Here is a 20,642-nt window from a genome sequence, read left to right on the forward strand (position 1 = left end):
CTTCCTTCCTTCCTTCCTTTTTCCTTTTTTGTTGATGAGGCCAGGAACTTCTGGGACAAGGGAGTCAAGTGGCATTGTTATTATTTTTATTAGTAGTACAAACTACATATTTTAAAATGGTGTCACACACGTGATTGAGACTAGGCAGTGATTGATTGCACAATTGATGTTGATTCACTGCTCGAAAATAAGTCAAGCTGGGAAGCCACAGTAATCAATGAGTTCTTCACTAGTGGAGAGCTGTTTAGAAGTGGCAAATTTGCAGATCTGAGCATTTGAGCGTTGTTCCTGGGACAAATCACGGGCTTATATGTTGTGGTGGTTTGAATGGGAATGGTCCCCATATTTGAATGGGTGGCCTGCTGTTCATGGAACCATTTGGGAAGGATTAGGAGGCATGACCTTGTTGGAGGAGCTGTGTCACTAGGGGTGGCCTTTGAGGCTTATAAAGACAATGCTATTCTCAATGATCTCTCTCAGCTTGGTGCTCTGGATTAGATATCATCTGTTAGCTCCATCTTCAGCGCTATGCCTACTGACATCCTCTCTGCCATGATGGTCATGGACTCTATTACCCTCTGGAACTATTTACTTTTGTAAATTGCCTCTGTTATGGTGTCTCTTCAACAGTAATGGGAAAGTAGCTTTGACAGACATGTTACAAAGTGAAAGGATGTTCCCTTTTTTTCAGAGGAAAAAGTGACAGCGTATGCTACATTAGTATTTAGAAGTGGCCACATGGTGCTAAAGAAAGAGTAGAAGACTTGGGTTTATTCTGATCCTGGTTCTACTTTATCCTCTAAACACAAGCTGAAGAGCAGTTTAACCTGAAGTAAGGAGTAAAGTAGAAACTAGGGAGGAAGCAATCTGTTTGAAGAGAGAGGGTTTAACTCATTCTCAGAGGGATGCATGGAAAGGAAACAGCCAATGTGAGAAGGAGTGTTGGGAACCCGAGAGATGCTGATGTTGGGAAGTCAACACGCAGGGGCCACAGGGGTCCTGTGTACACTACCTGGGGATGTCAAACGTGGAGTCACTGAGCATTTGTATTATTGACAACTAAACCTCTTCTATCTGTGACTGTTTCTGGAAATCTCTATAGTTTATTAAACATCTTGTAACATAAGTTTCATTTTCTTGTTTTCATTTTGAAATTGGAAGGGCCAAGTTCTATATTTTGACTTCTTTGATGAAGAAAAGAAATAGAACTAGAAGGCAGGAGTGAGCAAGAGAGTGAAAGGAAGGTTTTCAGGAATTTGCAGCCATTCTGAGGAGTATGTCTATGTGCCATTCCATAGATCATTGACCTGGGAGGATAGGATCCTTGCCAATGACCTCCACAGGTAAGGTTACCCTTGCTTTTAATGTGACTTTAATTGGTGATTGACTGATATGGGAAAATAACTTCATTTCTATTAATAAGTAGTATTTATCAAATTCCTGCTATTTGTCAGCAATTTTCCTGAATGCTGAGAAAAAAAAAGGAAAGAGACAGAGACAGAGAGACAGAGAGGAAATACACAGCATGCAAGTACAAGATCAGGAATCCTTTTAATCTAGAAACTTTGTACAGCAGGAACATTTGTAGCCAGGGTACTGATATTCTGATTGGTCATTCTTGGTTTATTCCAGTTGTACTAACATCCTTGTTAATTTCTGCCCTTTTTTTAAATAATTTATTTATTTTTTCTCAAATCGTAGTTCATTCACACAGGGGTTATAAACACAGAAAGGCAGGATGTGGGGAAGGGGATGACACTGGAGTATGGGTGTTCAGGGGGAATACAGATATCTTTCAGAACCAGATATTGGCTGGGTGAAGGTTCAGGGGACAGGTCACTATGACTCTGCCTATGACTCACTTGTCCTTATTTAACTTGGTATTGTCTGCCAAGGCTACCTATTTACAAGGTCTATGACTACTAGGGCTGGTAAATTTCCACAAATGCTGCCTGTTTTCAATAGCTTATAGCCATCTGTTTCAATTTTTTTTAAATTTTTTCCAGAGACCCAAGACTTGGTGTTAGTATGCATGTATAACAAGCTTATTGCTGATTTTAGGCCTATGGCTGATTTTAGGCCTTCAGTGTGTAAACAGGGCTGCCCCTGACATCTCCTCCCTTCTCTAAGTATAGAGGGGCTGTGGCGATTCTAATCTTGCGAAGGTAGGGATAGAGGCCTGACCTCCAGTAATTGAAGGGGACCTTGTAATGGCTCCGGTCCCCCTGTCATTGTCCAGTGAGGCATGAGGGCCATACCCATCCCGATGTCTTTTTCCTGGAGAGGGGATACTTTTGACATCAACCCTTATGCAGTCAGGCTTGTCCCTCAGGGAACCCAGAGAGATATTTTTAAGTTTTATTTATATTTCCTTGTAGTGCTTAGCCTCACAGCCTAAGCAAGAATTCAGATAGCCAGTCAGAGGGGGTTCTGGGTGGCCCCTCTCTGCTTGGTCTAGGGGCAGAAGTCCCCTCTTTTAGGTTGGGTGGAGATGGGTTTTGGGAGCATCCTGTATAAAGTAACAACCTCATCTTGAGTCTCGTAGTCCTCCATAGCTAATTTATGATAATGTTACTGAATAGGTTTTGCTACCAAATTATTTATCTGTTGTTTCACAGTGTTAGTCAGCCTATTTGAGGCCCAGGGACCGAATTTCTGCCCTTTTCATGACCAAGAAAATGCCAGTTTGGAGATAAGTTATCCCAACGAGCTTTGGAGATTAGATGACAAAATTTCTGTGAATTATAAAGTTTTATCCAAATGAAGAGGATTAAAGGAGTTGAGTTCTTTGACTGCATGACATACTCTCTGCCATATGGAGCATGGACATTGGTGTCTGAAATTGCTGTCTATCTTAGACCAAGTTATTGCTCTTAGATATGTTTGACTTTACATGAAGATAAGCTTTCCCTAAGTGAATTTTTATTTGAAGGCAGAGTAGCGTGTGCTTCATCACTTTCTAGATTCCATTTCTTTATGCTTTATTCAGGACCCTCACGTGTATACTCAATGCTTTCTGTACTTAACTTTAAGTTAATACTTTGAAATTTATGAAGTCTTTCATATTTAACATGTTGTAATTCCAATGACTTTTGGACATGGAGTATATCTCAGTACCCTGGGAATTTTTGAAGTCTTTTTTTTTTTTCACAAATGGAAACAACTATGCGGTAAATGTGAACCATGAAGGAAGGCAGTGGGTTGGCCTCAGAGAGCATCCAGAGTAGCCTTTAAATCAAACCATACAAGAAAGGTGCCACGAGGTCAGCAAATACACATTGCATTCCTCCTATGTGGTAGAAATTGTGTACGTGTGCATACATGGCATGTGCAGACAAATTCGACCTCTCATTTTCAGCTTGTCATCATCACTGTCATCGTCATCATCATCATCATCACCACCACCACCATCACCACCACCATCACTACCACCATCACCACCACCATCACTACCACCATCACTACCACCACCACCATCATCATTACTACCACCACCACCACCACCACCATCACCATCACCACCACCACCACCACCACCACCATCACCATCACTACCACCACCACCATCACCATTACTACCACCACCACCACCATCACCATCACCATCACCACCATCACCACCACCACCACCATCACCACCATCACCACCACCACCACCACCATCACCACCACCATCACCCTCACCATCACTATCACCACCACCATCACTACCACCACCACCATCACCATCACCACCACCATCACCACTACCATCACCACCACCACCATCTTCAGCCAGACCAACATGTAGTAAAGAGGTCTTTCTAGCTACTGGATTAAGTGCTTTACTCTCATTATCAATTAAGATGGTCACTATGACAGCAAGAGGGTTACCAGAATTATCTCAGCTTCACAGAGGAGACTGGGGCTCAGTGAGGTCAGACAAGTTTTTAGTCAAGGAAAAGTGGTCCTTTGAATGTGGCCCCCACTCTTGCTGCTATAAAGTGTCATGCCTGTTGACTCTGTGGCTTTGTGGTAGTACGTGTCACATGGAGAGGGTAGTAGAGGATGAGGCTAGAGGTGAGAGGAGTATGTGAAGAACACTTGGGTGCTTGGACCTTTATAATATATATTATTATATCACACACACACACACACACACACACACACACACACACACACACATATATATATATATATATATATATATATATATATATATATATATACACACATTCGATTTAACTAGCAGGCTTAGGTCTTAGAAGAACAGATGGTAGATACTTTTCTACAAAATATTAGTAATGATCAAGGACAGACTATTTAAACTGAAGAATGTAATACTGATGATAATAAATACAGACAATAATTAGCTATATCTGCTGTGAGCTTTGTGAATGTTTGCGTGAATGCTTGAACTTTTGTTAGTATTCATTTGACCTGGTTCCTGGTTTTGTCTGCTGAATGGAACATTATATCTTGTAGCACACCACCCAGTGGCATTGAATAAAAGCATACAGTCATAGCACATGTATCCTTGGATATTTGCATCTGAGGAGTTTAATGCCTTTTGACCCTTAGTACTTCTTTCAAGACAACTGTGGAGATGTAAAGTTTTAAAAAGTCATTTTGGACTTTTTTCTTTCTTCTTTCTGTCTATAGAACCATCATGTCATGGGTTGCTCAGGTTTGCAAGATGGCTCAGCAGGTAAAGGTATTTGTTGCTAAATCTGGTGACCTGAGCTCAAACTCTGGGACCTACATGGTAGGAAAGAACTGACATCTGAAAATTGTCTTGTGTCTCATGTGTCCCCCCTCTCAAAATAAATGTAATAACTCTGGCGATGGATAAGCTGCATCACCTCTCATTTAACTGCTCCAGCATTTATTTCTGTGGCTTCCTTGTCACAGTGATAAATTCAAAGATGGGCCCTTATCAAAATTAAGCAAATCTCCATTCTTCTTGGAACCACTCTGCTGCAATTACCAGGAAAGATGGATCATGAAAGATTCACTTGGAAATGCTTTCTAGGAAAGTCATCTGGCTAAGGTGTGGGGACATTGGCCTTTACTATTTACTTCATTTTTATACCGATGCATGGGTTAACTTTGTATCAGAGGACCGAATTCACTACTATAAGTTCAAATACAAGGAAACTAAATCAAATAGCTCAAAAACGAGGGGCGCAAAGATATATTTCTCCCATGGCCACCTGGTTTCCCATCTGCCTTTCCTTTTTCCACAGTGGATTTATGGAGCAGTGGTTTGTTTCCTGGCTCTGTTTCAATAATAAATACTGGTTTTCTCAGAAATGTCTTAGAATAAAAATTCAACTTTACAAATAACCTCTGAGTATTGCATAATTGAAAATTAAATATAATTGCAAAAATTAAGTGTTAAGTCCATTACTAGCTTTGGCTAAACACATAGGAGGACTATAATAAACTTAAGAATTTAAAATTGATGTAATTATGTATATATGCTTGATCATCAAAGAAGTAAGCCAAAAATATGCCTGATTTGCTTTCCAAATCAAGTAGGTCAGTATCAGGGAGCGTTTAGAAGTCTTTGCAAGATAGAGTTGACACACTATAATCTTTTAATGGCACAAATTCCCGTTAGCATAACTGCTTAATAAATAATGTTCATTATAGTGATTAGAAACATTACTTTCTTAGAGCAATCAAAGTTTCCTTTCATCTCCTCTATGGCAGTATGTTTTAAGCTGCAGGTTTATGACCCATGAAATTAATTTAGTAGGGTACAATCAGCACCCGGGAAAATAGATTAAAAGAGAAAATATTCAATTTCATTGCATATTGTCCATGTAAATATTATCCCAGGTACTTTAACTTCAATTTTTTCAAAGTGCAATAGGTATAATTACTTGATTATGACATAAACTGTATTTCACTTTGTAAAGCACCATGCCAATCCCCCTGGAAAATAGGTATTCTACAATATGATAAATGAATTCTAGGGCTGACATGAAGATGGTACATAATTTCTAGTCTCATGAATTTCTAAAAGCAAGTCTTTTCACCGAATGGCCATAGTTATTATGTTTTTACTGATATTCTGATCCCTTCCTTATTTGCTGTGAATCTTGTTCATGGGCATTTGTTACTATAAGTGGAATAATCTTGGTTGTACGTGAGCTCTCAGATTTGGGCTGAACCTTTTGCTAGCTAGCTTCTCTTGAGCGCATGCTGACTGGCTTCCTGCCTCCATTCTCTTATTTATAAGTGAGGCTCATGATGAGGTAGTGCAACTATTGTGCAGAATCAATGCACAATAAATAGTTGTAGAATTAGAGAATTATTGAGAATAAATGCACTAAAGCTCTTTACAGTGTTTGACACATAGTGGGACTTCAACAAATGTTACTTATTGATATGATTACTTTCCTCATTATCTTTATAGGAGAATAGAAAATACTAGAGTTTCTTATATTTTTTTTTTTTTAGCCTTGTCTCTGATAATGGAAACATAAAGCCCAGAGTGTGCCTTGTGGCTCAGCCTGTGCATGGACCCCAAGGCCCCTAATTCTCCTTCTCAGTGTTTATATTTGCAGTTGAAAGGAAATATCTTACAGAAATGTAATGTATAGAACCATGAGAATGACATTACACAACCACACAAAAATCAGTGTATAAATCTAACTTCCATCAAGGCCTACAACTTCTAAAATGAGTTGAGAAACTAAGAATTCAGCCATCACATGTATAAAAGAAATATGGAATAGAGTGTGGGGAAGAAGGATGAGAATAATGAGTTTGTTTAGAGATCCTTTATGATAAGGAAGATGTTCCTTATGTAATCATGTTAGTAATGGCCTCTATCGAGAGTGGCCTTATACTGACCTTGGATATACCACTCACTATGAGGGATTGAGAAGCTCCTGGAGGGGTGATCAGGAGTCTAGTGAATGCATATGGACACCCAGGGAATGGACAAGGAAGAGTGTGAATTATGTTTGTCTAACAATCTCATGTGGTACGGTGAGAAGTCAGATATGCTGGAGCTTAGTAGAGGTTTAACGATTAGTGTTGCATTGTTCGGCCCGTTACTTCACCCCTTGTAGCTTTCTTTGCTCCACTGGCAAAGGGAGATCTGGCATCATATAGTTGTTGTCATGATTAATGTTTACTGTAGTCATAAAGAGCTTGGCACAGTTGCTGTCATATAGTGAGTCTTCAAGAAAATAACAAGAGCGAATGAAGAGAAATAGACTAGAAACAAAGAGTGATGTAATTGTCCTTTTAGCTACAAATTATGGAATACCGAATCTGTCACTGCATCACTGAGCAATCCGTTCATTTCTTTATCCAACAAAAATTGAAGTGGGATGAAGTCCACTGCTGAGAAGGAGAACGAATAAGATAGCTTTACTGCTCTCATTGAGTTTATACTCCATGGAGGCCATGGCCAAGCAATGACAAGCCAGACAAGATCGGTACTGCTGAATTATGGGGCTAAGCGAGAACACAGATGTTTGCAGCTGAGGACCATACTCAAAACAATTTGCTGTTTGTTCGTCTTGTACTTCTAATCTGAATTTTAGAGCTGAACAGGCCTAACTGTCTTCTGTTGATTTTAATACTTTAAAAGTTTTGTCAAGTGTAGTTTGCATATCAAGGCATACTAATGAGGAGATTAAGTCTATAGAACCTGGAAGAAACTGGCCTTTACTTGGCTCTGGCTCCAAGGATGAAGGCAGGCAGTGTGACATCTTTGAAGGACCTGGGCTAGAGAGCTGGACTAATATCCATCTTAGAAATTAAACTCCAATAGCCCAAGTATTACTGTGTTTCCCATGTTAAAAGGGAGTTCAGTCTAATGGTCAGTTATAACAAAAAGTAAAGGCTAAGTTTTATTTTGGCTTTCTTCTCAATGATATTTTATTTTTAATTCTAATGTTTATACACACACACACACACACACACACAGAGAGAGAGAGAGAGAGAGAGAGAGAGAGAGAGAGAGAGAGAGAGAGAGAGCGCACCCATAGGTGGCCTTGAAATGAAAGTAATAATAGTTATTAAATAACTTGAGATAACAGTATTTTACATACTGCATTAACTTTTTTGTCTATATGTTTATGACTTAATGAATATGAGTTACTGTATTCAAAAGTTACAAAATTGACTCACATGCAACTTGTTTGCATTAGAAGGCTTCAAGAGTGGGAACAGCGTCTTACATGGATGGGTCACTGGCTATCAGTAATTAGACATGACACAACAACATTTGGGGTTATATCTATTAATAGAAGATGTAAGGTGTCTATATTAATCCATTAAAATGACTTTTTGTGTTATGTGGACAGAGAAACTCTTACCTTTGAGCAATGCTGTCAGGATAGCTAAATCAATGTCCTGGTGGCCTTCTGATCCCATTCGAAACACTGTAATCTGCAATTTGAGAAAAGGAGACAATTAATAACACATTTTTCTCCAGAGAGAAGTCAAAGGAATAAAGCCACCTATGAGCAGTGACCATTTTATTATCTCTGAAGTAGGTTCTTAGCCACAGGGCAAGCACACATGAACATCAGAGGAGTGGGCCCTGCAATTGATTAAGAGAGAGATGTGTCAACAGTCTCCAAGTGGGGACCGTTTTAGATAACTGCACGGATTGTGGTTATCAAGTGAAATGTTCAGGATTCACAAAATATGTAAATTGTAACACAGACCATGAGTGAGAAACTGTGCTTAAAGATACATGACCACTATGTTCTGTAGAAGATGGTCATGGCACATGTGCACACTACAGTCTTCTTTACACTCACTCCTTGGCAATAGACAAGTGTGCTGGTTGGGTTTTGTCAACTTGACACAGCCTAGGCATCTCTGGGAAGAAGGCCTCTTCACTGAGAACATGTCTCCTTAAGAAGTCTTTACAGCATTTTCCTGTTTAATGACTGATGTGGAAGGACCCAACCTGCTGTGGACAGAACCATTCATGGGCAGGTGGTCCTAGAGTTTATAATAAAGTGGGCCTCTGAAACTGAAGCGATGGTTCTGTGGTTAAAAGCACTGGCTTCTTTCCAGAGGATCCAATTTCAATTCCTAGCACCCACATGGCAGTTTAGAACTTTCAGTAACTCCAGTTCTTGGGATCTGACAACCTCTTCTGGTCTTTGCAGACTCCAAGCATGTATGTGGCACATAGAAATGCATCTATGCAAAGCACTCATACACATAAACCAAAATAATAATTATACCAGGTTGAGCAAGCCAGGAGGAGCAAGCCAGTATCCCTTTGGTCTTTGCTTCAGTTCCTGTCTCTACTGTTTTGCCTTGAGTTTCTGCCTTTATTATACTCAGTGATGGAATTTGATCTGGGGAGTTGAAACCTGGAATAAAACCTTTCCTCACCAAGATGCTTTGGTCATGGTATTTTATAATAGCAATAAAAACCTTAACTAAGACATCATTCGGGTTTTGACATTGGGATGCATATCAGCGTTCATCCCTCTCAACGACTTTGAATATCCTTTAGAATAATCTAGCAGTATATCCAGATAAGAAATGGACTGTAAGGCAGTAAAGTAACAGCCTTTCCTTGGTAATATAGGAGAGAAACAGTCTCTGGGGAAGGATAACAGGAAAGGGAGAGAGGAAACATCAGCGAGGAACTAACTCTTCCCTGAGATTTAACTGTTGACAAGAGAATGAGAAAGAGAGAGCAGAGAGACTCATTGTAGAGGAGATGTTTGTGCTAACAACTGATACTGACACCATGAACTGGCGATTGGGAATAATCTCTACTTTTATGGTACTAAAGAATTCCCCTCATAACCTTAAAATTTGCTGACATTAAAAGAAAACCCCAAGAAATGTTACTTACATGCACTCACTATGGTCACCAAAGGCCCAGGTTTATGTTTCTGGGAGGACTCTTTTATGGGCACACAGGAAACAGTGGCATCCATATTGATGTGGAGCTCAGGATTTGTTTCTATTGTATGCTCTAAGAAGTGACTCTCCTCAGATGCCTAGCCTTTTCACTTTGGAGAATGCTGGCTGCGGAGAGAAGCTTTCCAGGTGTGAAAGGAAAGACAAGCAGCACCAGCACGTGGTATGGGCAGCATTTTAGGGGCAAAATTCAGTTGGAAAGGGAACAGAGGGCATAAGGACACATGATCCAGGAGAGCATAAGATTCATTAGTGAATAAATCATGAAAGAGGACCTTATCCATAATCCAACTGGCTGTTGGAGGCTACAGTGATTTGTGGTTAAATATCATTGGTTTCTATCACAGATGAGCTGAAAGATGATTTTGGAGCAAACATTTGCCAGAAAAACTTAGTGAAGGGTTTTTATAACAGAGCAAGGCTTAATCTATTTTAAGGAAACTTCCTGTCATGTTCATAAAGAATGTTATAACAGGAATGTATAAACTTGGTTGAAGAACAGGAAAGATTGCTAAATGATGGCTATCCTTAGTTAACCGATCAGAAGGCACAACACAAAAATGTGCCAGTGTTCACTGTGTGAGTTTACAGTTAGATGTCATTTCAGTAAAAACTCCAAGCATGTTTTTTGTTTGTTTGTTTGTTTTGTTTTTGTTTTTTTCTTTCTGGCTTTGATAGGTTGATCCTAGGATTCAAATCTTAATAATCACACAAAATGGTCATAGGATGATTTACCAAATGATAGAACTTAAAAACAGTCTGATGTTGGCATTGAGAACAATGAGTAAATTATGAAATATAATATGGCCTGGAGACATTCCTACACACTCGTGAGCATTTGAAGATGGCCAGGAGGGGCACTGAAAGTCAATCGAAGGGAAGACACCTATTTCCTTCTGTCCTTTTCCCCTTTCTTTCTCCTCTTTGGCTTTCTTCCCTCCCTTCCCTTCCCCTCCCTTCCCCTCCCCTCCCCTCCTTTTCCCTCCCCTCCCTTCCTCTCCCCTCCCTTCCCCTCTCCTCCTCTTTCCTTCCCCTTGTCTCTCTCCTCTCTTTTCTTTGATAAATGGGTCCTGTTATGTTGCTGTCTTATAGTTCCAGCCTAGGTCTTATCTTCCCTGATAGCTAAGACTATGGGTATGAGGCACGGCCCTGAGCAATAAATGGTGCTAGGATACTACATTTCCAGGTTTAAAAAAAAATTGAATTTCTTTTCTATCTCACACATCACACATATAAAATTCCAAATGGATTTAATATGTGAAAATGTGTAAGAACTGATATAAAATATAGGAGAATATCATAATAGGCCAAGATTTCTTTTCTTCTGATATAATGAAATTCTTAGATTTATCTCCAAATATGATGTAATGTATAGATCATGTATACACATGTGTTCTGTATTACAAATACTACAAAATAGCTTTAAAAATACATGCCACACTTTTAAATTTTATTTTTGAGATTGAATTTCAATTATAATGTCTCCCTTCCCTTTCTTCCTGCCAACACTCCCTCCCCCATATACCATTACCTGTTCTCCTTGAAATTCCTGACCTCTTTTTTCACTGTTATTGCATATATGTAAATGTATATTTATATATATTCATAAATATTGTCTCCTAATAATTTCAAAAGCTACATTCATAAAGTCTCACCAACATGACTAAAAATAGCTCAAACATTATCTAAAAGGAGTTATTTTAAAGTCTCTTATCTTAGTTGTTATATGTTTTGATTAGGCAACGCTGATTGATTTTCGTGCCGGGAGTCTACAAAAATATGTCCCCATTATGGAACATGATACTTTAGTTTGGATTATTTTTATCTGAATGTGCTATATAATAACCCTCCTTCATGCACCTTGATTGACTGTCTTTCAGAAAATCTTATGTTGAAACCTAAAGCCAGTGTGGTGGGTTATAGGATATGGGGCAATTCTGAGGGTGTTAGGTATTGACTAATTATTGCTATAAATTAGTATCATTATAAGAGAGCTCATAGAGAACTGTCTCATTCCTTCTACTAGGTGAAGACACAGCCAGAAGGTACCACTTAGAAGCCTGGAAGTGACCTCTACAACTCTGTCACTTTGAATTTGGGCTTCTTGCCATCCAGAACTGTAGGAAGTAAATTTCCATTATGTATGAGACTCCTAGGTTATAGCACCAGAGGTAAACTATGGCAGCCCTTTTTTCCAATGAGAAAAAGTCCTATTTTGGGGAGAGCCTTTTTTATGTGTCAGGAATAGTGATATGTATTTTCAAATACATTATCTTCAACCTATATAACATTCTATATAACAAATGTGTGCATACACAAAGAAAGATATATAAAATACACAAGCAACAAATCGTTGCCATGAATATTTGATTAACTGGAGAAATAAATAAGGCTCAGTTAGTTTTCTGTGCCTAGAACTCTTAAATACTTATTCAAAACTGACTGTTTAACAAATCAGAAGATAGCTTTGCACAAAATGATAAAAGCACACCTCCATGTTGGCGGGGTATAGTCGAGTGTGGATTCGGCACGAAGAATGTGTGACTCTCACAAAGCCTCATGGGGACAGGGGAAACCTGCCAAATGAATTTTGGCTTTGTCACTTTAGCATCAGATCCTTTGTGTGAGTTTGGGTATATTGTGCACATTCTGGGATAGAGGAAATGTCCTAAAGAGTGCTAACAATAATGGAGATATTTAATTTCTACAAAGAGAAAGAAAGCTATGTTACTTACCCCAAAGGTTATCTGGATTGCCACAGTGGGTTACTATTATGCTCTACCGTTTTACACACCTATCTCCCTTGTCTATAAGGAGGGATAATAATAATGCTTGCCTATTTTTGCTTATACAAGACACAAACTATGTATAACTTTCCAGCAAATGATTCTAATGTTTTGTCACTGGGATGGAGAAAGTAGATAGAATCATAGATTGCTAAATTACCAGTTGCCTCAGACATCTTCCGCTTGACAAACCAGAGACAAAGGTCAAAGAAAAGCTGAATGGAGAACTCTGAGTGAAATCCAGGAGCACTCACCTACCTGTCCTGTCGAAACAGTAAGAAGAAACAAACAGAGGGAGAGAATAGCACGGTATCACTCACTCCCTGTCTCTTTTGTATCAATTTATATCCGGAGCTTAGAGCCTGGGCTGACTGTGAGGCAGAGGGTGTGAACTGGAGGGTCTTCTGGTTTAGTTTGAGTTTGAGATGTTCTTCCCCAGGCTCATGTGTTGAAAGCTTGGTTCTCTGGCATTATTTTGTGCTGTTCTGGGAACATTTGTTGATGGGGCCTCCTGGAGGAGGTAGATCACTGGTGAATGAATCTTATGCACTGCCTTGTCCCATGGTTTCTCTCTCTGCTTCGTGGCTGTCCTGAGGTGATCAGTCTCTCCCACCGCAACATGGCTGTGATATTCTCCCTTAACTTTGGCTCACAGCAGTAGACCCAGCTTACTATGGGCTAAAACAACTAGTTAAAGTAAATCTTTGCTTTAATTTTTTTCTTATTTTATAATCAGATATTTATCACAGCAACAAAAGACTAACACACCTCCGCAGGAATTTGAAATGAAAAAAGAAAGGTGACCAAACAAAACCCATCTATGTGGTGTGTGAGTTATCATCACAGGTGGATTTCTGACAGGGGCTTCCAGGAAGAGGTTCATGCCAAGTTAGATTTCCATAGAGTGCTCCTTCTACATAGTCATCTGGATATTCTCCCTAGCAGTTACTGATAACCCATAGACTCCAGCGGGAAGGTGAAAAGTGGTTGCAGCATGTTCTGAACTCAAGAAGGGATTCCAGAATGGAAGAAAAATTGCACCCTGCTGCAGAAGGAACCTGAGGGCAGAGAGTGATAATTTGGCTAATTGTTAAAGCTAACTCTTTCCTCTAGGGCTGGAATGGCCTGAAAGATATTACTGCACATCAAACATTTAATTGATAGCACAGGGAGGGAACTTGGATAGCATTTGCGCTCATTGTTTAAAAAACAACGAACAAACTCAGCATCGAGTGGGATGCTTTGCACATCTGCTCACCTTTCCAATGCCTAAACCTCACTGCATAATTGAGAATCACATTTAAGATGGAAATCCTCCTGATGCAGTAGACTGGCATGTTAAATTTCCCCTGAAACATAAATTATCAGGCTTTCTGAGCAACAGACGTGGACTTGGGGTGCGTGGGGGGAGACACTGATGAGTGGGGAGTTTCTAAGGCATTTACTGGGGAGGCTTGAAGAGGTGCAAGATGCTGTTGTTAAGCTTGAGATGGTATTGGCATGAAAGGACTTTAGCAAAGGCTGATTTTTTTAACTTATTGTAACATTGACATTTTCAATATGAATGCTAACATTAACTCTAGCACTTGTGTGACTTGGCTGGTTATATTTCAAAGCATTATGGGCTACAGGGAGACTAACTCAGTCTACCATATGCGCAGTAAAGCAAGCTGAGCAAGGACCAGGACTCCTTCCTGGAAATGAGTCTCCTGTTTATACAAAGAAAAGTGTGTGTATAGCAGTAATGCTAAGTACAAAGCCGAGTCCCACAAAGTCTCACAGAATACTAGGAGCACTAAAAAAGGTGAGAGCTACTCCTGAGTATATAGAAAAGCTTCTTAAATTGGTTTGTTTGGAGTGGAATAAAAGAATTCTTTCCATAGAAGAGTAAATGTGGAAAACATTTCATTGAACAAATTTTCCTTCAAATCCAGCCTTTTATCTTGGACAAAGTGCCTGAGCTTAGATAAAATTATGGCTTTTATATGGAAGGGAAGTGAAGTTTTAAAATTTACACTCTTCCCTTATTTCTACTCCTCCAACCTGGCTGCCAAGCAGCCTTACTGCTTGTCTTCATTTTCATGTTGTGTTCCCTTACAAGTCAGAAATTTGGTTTCTGTATTGTCATACCCAAGCCCTGCATGACATTAATTCACTAGGCTGCTTTACTGAGCATCTCCTCTTGGTGCTCTGAGTGCAGAGGATACAGTAGTGAAACAATCAGAAAAGATCCATGCTTTCCCAGAGCTGGCATCCTCATAAGGGGAAAGAGAGATTCCCGTGCAGTAGGTGATGTCATATCTTGAAACGTTCTGTCCAGCACTGCTTCTGCCTTCTCTTAACTCCTCTCTCTCTGTCCCAGCCGTTGCAGCCTTGGTTTAGCCTGTAGCAGTTTCAATTTTGTGTTATTTTTTCCCCCATTGGCCTTCCTGATTCTAAACCTTTCTCTCATCTCCTGTTTATTCCCCATAAAGCTAGTCTACAATCTTCTGTATTAATTTTTTAGTGGCTTGCATCTCTATGTAAAAACAGAAATTCAAGCAGGGTGTTCAAAGACTGCAGATATTGAGCTCCCAGCTTGTTTTTTAATCTCACCTCTTGTTGACTGCACACTCATTGTCATGTCCCTTGTTCTCACCTCTATCATTAACAGCCACAAACCACACCACATACCAGATGTCCCACTTGTGTGGGGCAACCTGCTCCTTTTTCAAGACTCTGTGGGTTTGCTTTCTTAGCTTTTGATTGTTCGTTCTTCTTAGTGGACTCCTGTTCCCTTTTCTTGGTCAGCTATCTATAGGTGATCTTCTACTTCACACAAGCCACTTTAAGAAGCTTTTCTATATACCCAGGAGTAACCCTCACCTTTGCTTTGTGCTCCTAGTATTCTGTGAGGCTTTGTGGGACTCCACATTCTGCCTGCCATTCCTCTTATACACACACTTTTCTTTGTATAAACAGGAGTCTCATTTCCAGGAGGGAGTCCCGGTCCTTGCTCAGTAAACATTTGTTGAGTGGATAAACTATCACCAAGTGGTTGGGTTAAAAAGACTGATTTAAAGAAAATGGAAAATTTAAAGAGAAGTAGGTTAGGCCTCACGAGTGTTAAGAATCAATGTTAGCCCAGGAGTCTATCGGATGCTGTGCTATTGTTGAGAGACTAAATGGGTATTGTGTGAAGGAGGGTGGGTGTATGACTTATAATCAATGTTTACTGAGATTTGCTATAGCTAAGATAATCTGAGAATTACAGCAGCACAGAATACCCCAAAATACATTTCAGCAAGAAGCCAGAATCTTTGGTTCCATGTATATTAAACTACACTCAATACAGGAAAGTAAAAAAATGCACCCAGGGAAATATAGCAGAAACATAAAATGACTTAGTGGGGACCTAATTAGTCTGTTTTTTCCCTGAGAAATAAATGAGTCTTTTTCTCACTGTGAAAATAACAAAAAGAGGGTGTGCTACTGAATTAATCTTGGACTTGCCATTTTTAAAATGCAGTAGATATCAGGTTAAGCAAGAAGAAGGTATGGAAGAATATATTGGGGAAATTAAACCAACTCATGTTCAAAGTACTATTTATCAGCTTAATTCGTGACATATTTCTATCACAGTGGGCATCGAGTCTGTGAAAACAGACAGAGGTATTGAGCAGAGCTTCAGAAATGAAAATAACCATGATATTACACTGAAAGGCAGGCATAAGCTGCAAAGACACTTTGGTTCAATCGATCAGAAATAGAAAGGAACATTCCACAGCCGTTCCCTGCTGCTAGCTATTGTGCAGATGACATCTGCGGTTGACAAATGGTTTGTACCATGTCTGAGAAGTTTACAGAAATGTTATAACTGCAAATAGATGATCAGTAAAGGAAATTCTTGGGATTTCAGAAAAGTCCATCTATAATAAGGTTAACCAATAAGGACACCAAAATGACACATTAAAGTTTCCACAGAAGAAACTTTTCTACCTGGAAGTGGTTGCTCATGCCAGAATCCCAGTATTCAGGAGGCTGAGGTAGGAGAGTTGCCATGAGTTCCAGGTTACTCTGAACTACAGAATAAAACACTGTCTCAAAAGATAAACCACAAACACCTTAACCTGTCCTCCTGCCCTGCATAGGGCAAATACACATTTCTGAAATGTTCCATGTTCAAATTTTTAAAACAATCTGCAAAGGCTTCATGTGAAGGAAAGAGTTAGACTCAGGAATTTAATCATTGAATGCAGCATCTTTTATTTTGTTTAAAAAAATTTTTTTTTATGGTGCTGGGGATCAAACCAAGGGCCTTGCACACAGCAGGCAAGTGTCCTACGACTGAGCTATGGCCAGTTCCAGTGCCTTTTAAAGTCCACCAGTGTATCATAATATTTTCCCTGTGAGTCACTAGTTCCTGAAAAACACCTGAGACAATTGATTAATATAAAATTAAAAAGTATATGCTCATTAAGATACGAATGATAAAAGACCATTGAAAAGGAAAACAGAAATCCTGCTTGACAGTCATAGGAGGCTTTTACGTATACTATGGCTTTAGTTTTCTTTCTGGTGTGTGCAGAGATGATTTGGTACAGAACGAATAAGGATGCACTTTCAGGAACAGAACTCCAGGAACCTGAAACTTCTTTGTGTTTATTTCCTACCCTTCAAAAGGATGAACTTTTTGATAAGATTGTTAAAGCTGTCACTTTGTCAAAGTCACTGACTCTAGTAAGGGACAAATATTAATATATGCAAGAGGCAAGGAAAGTAGAGGAAATTCAAATATAATTTCAGTTGAGAACAAAACAGCGTTGGAGCTAGAAATGCAAATTTAAACTTAGAATAGTAATATCAGGTTCAATTATTTGTAACAAGTTCCATATGAACCGTAGCCATCCCCTAGTATCCACAGGGACTGACCCTATACCTCCCAAGGGCATCACACTCAGGATGCACAAGTCCTCTCAATTCAACAGAATTGTGGTATCTAGACTATATTACCTTGCACACAGGTTATGTCAACTCTAAATGAATATCTACTGCAATGTAAATGCTTCCGAGTCGCACTCTGGCTGTATCTATGATGAGAAATTGAGTCTGTACATGTACAGATGCAGTTCTTTTCAAATAGTTTTGGTTTTTGGCTAGTTGAATCTGCGGATGTGGGACCTGTGGATTCTGAAGGGATACTATGATAATTCTCCATGGAATAGTTTTTTTAAAAGCCTCATATTTTGTGCTGAACTAATTGAATAAAAAATGCTGTGGAGATAGAAATTGGGTGACATTAATATAATTCCAGCATGTCCTATAAAACTTTTATGAATAAATTTGCATATTATATAAATGATTACTTGACTTTGAAAAAGGATATGCCATTACACAGTGGGCTTGTTAGTTTATCTTTTATTTCTTTGACCTTTTGGTGCATAATTTGACTTCCTTCCTTCCTTCCTTCCTTCCTTCCTTCCTTCCTTCCTTCCTTCCTTCCTTTTTCCCTTCCTTCCTTCCTTCCCTCCGTCCCTCCCTCCTTCCTTCCTTTCTTTTTTCTTTCTTTCTTCCTTCCTTTCTTTTTAGTAAAAGATTATCTTACAGGATGAGTCATGCCTACGTCATTGTTCACCTCTGCTACCTCAAGGGTAACAGAGTTGGCAGTTAATGAAGGGAGCTGGAGAAAGATTGGTATACTTTGTATTCAAATCTTAGATTCTCTTTTTACCTTTTAAATCCTACCATAATTTCAAAACACTACAGGTTTTCCCACCCAAAAAATGTACTTCAGAGGCCAGAAGTTCCCCACTATCTCAAAGAGGTTGTAGTTTTCTTCTTATAAGGGTAATATACTTGCAACCCTATGTGCTTCTTTTCTTGCCTTGCCCCTCTCCCCTGCCTTCTCCTTCTCTCTCCCCTCTCCCCGTCTCCTCCCTTTTTATCCATTTTTTCCCATTTGTCTCCTTCTCTTCCTGCTTTCTTCCCCCCTTCACAGAAGAGAAACAGAAGTATATTTGAAACACTCTTTTTCATGCCACATTTTCAGTTAATATTATTTTTATGGATTGTTGAGAACTCTTCAAGAATGTAATTTTAATATTTGCAGGACATTTTATCTGATAGATACAGTTCAGTTCACTCAATCGCTGCCCCCATAGTTAAACAATTGCTTCTAAATGCTTGCTGTGACTAAAGATAAGAAAATGTGGAGTGTGGGTCTTGTTCTGTATTTAGCATACAGTCCTTAGGATAAACTCCTAAGATGTGTGGAGCTTCTCCCACAATTTGTGTCATAGCTTGAGATGAGTCTTAGCGTCAAAGTGAGTTGAAGCTTGTGTTGTCTTTGATCCTGATTTGCTGTGACAACATGCTGCTAAACCCATCAACCAAAGCTCAGGGGAGCGCTGCTGGTTCCAAAATGATCCCGGAGAACAGATCTCTGCCTTTGTTGAGTGAGCTGGATCAGAGCTTGTCTCCAAGTCTTTCCTACTACCAACCACCAGGAGGAGCTTCAGTTCTTGTTTCAAACCCAGTTTGACATGCCTGATTTTTCTATCAGCTCTCTGAAGGCTGTATAGGGTCGCTAAGGCCAATCTGACTTATATAACAGGGCATGTGCAAACAAAATCATTCAGTGGATATACTTCATGGGGACTGATTTTACAACACATAATTTGTATCACTGTAAGAACAATTTAAAATATGGGTCAGTAATTCAAACAAGGCTTCCTAAACTCATGATTGGCATTTCATTCATCATTGAGAGAGAGAGAGAGAGAGTGCTGCCACCCTAAGATGACATTTAAGACAGCCATTTCATGATGAGGGTAAAGTAGACAGTGGGATGCAGCTCTTCATGTAGCTCTCATTTCCTAGATGGTGGGGACTGGAAGGTGGCCTGTCATCTACTGTCTCCCTCTTTCAGTTCTTTTCCTGATGACAGATGTTTCCATGTTGATTTATCGTGTAAATGTGTGATACGCCTCCCTAGATGCTAATGGGACAGATGTCATAGGACTTGCAGTCACATTTCCAGAAGCTTCTTGTATATCTCATGGCAGAGAATAAACCATGCAGAATAAAAATAATTGTTATTTATATCTTGTCAGCCATCCAGATGGATGAAAGTTTAATTTGACCCAAGGTAATATTTTCCATTTCAGGAAAGCATATTGCTGGGTTCATGTACAATTTTTCCATATATGTTTAAAAATAAGTATAAATATCTTCCAGGAGCAATACTCAGGACTCAGATACACTTCTGGGCCTACACCACATATGTGCTTCTTATTGAATTATAACATTTTCATGCTTTTTAAAAATAGCTGTTTTTTCTACCCTTTTCATCACCACTACATATTTTCCCTCTCATTTTTCTGTCATATTTACCATGACATCACACATTTCTGTAGTAAAAACACTTCTTTGAGACACTGTCACTAGGGGAGACATATCACAAAGGCACCATGAAGTGCTCCAGACAGAGAAGGTTCTCACTTCCCTCTTCAAGTGAGTCCAGACCCCTGGTAATAGCACTATTGACAGTTTCCAAGTTGGGTATACCAGTTGTCCTTAGTATGTCTCTCTGGGAATCTGCCCACCTATTACTGGGCCAACCTCCCTTTTTCAGACTTAGACAGTACAACCTTAAGATTGAGCAAATGAGGGAACTTTGAAACTAAAGATAATGAGGATGTAAATTAATATAAATTTCTTGATATATGTCATTTATTTTTCCACATCCAAGGAAAGGAACACTAGAGACAAATTGTCTTGAAGGCAGAGCATGGCAGGTTCTCTGAGGGCAGTATCTCTGATTTCTGGTAGGCAGACTTTTGGTACTATATCTACTAAAGCACTGAAGAGGAGAGCTGCTTACATAACATCCTCTCTTAGAGCCTGAAAGACTATAGTCAGGAGAAATGCTTTGGAAGAAAAACCTTATTTCAGCCTGGGTCTCTGCCTTCAGGTTCA

General features: G+C 39.4%; 1 protein-coding gene across 22 annotated transcripts in view; it reads right to left on the bottom strand.

Moving 5' to 3' along the window:
* Trpm3 (transient receptor potential cation channel subfamily M member 3) overlaps positions 1-20,642 on the bottom strand; it is an 818,801-nt gene that overhangs the window by 118,281 nt on the left and 679,878 nt on the right. For all 22 annotated transcript variants that reach the window (XM_028763978.1, XM_028763979.1, XM_028763998.1 and 19 more), the window contains one exon: positions 8,322-8,394. In XM_028763978.1, the coding sequence (XP_028619811.1) occupies positions 8,322-8,394 (73 nt within the window). The remainder of the gene's footprint in view (positions 1-8,321; positions 8,395-20,642) is intronic.

The sequence above is a fragment of the Grammomys surdaster genome, unplaced genomic scaffold (assembly GCF_004785775.1).
Source record: "Grammomys surdaster isolate TR1022 unplaced genomic scaffold, NIH_TR_1.0 141, whole genome shotgun sequence".
Taxonomy (NCBI): domain Eukaryota; kingdom Metazoa; phylum Chordata; class Mammalia; order Rodentia; family Muridae; genus Grammomys; species Grammomys surdaster.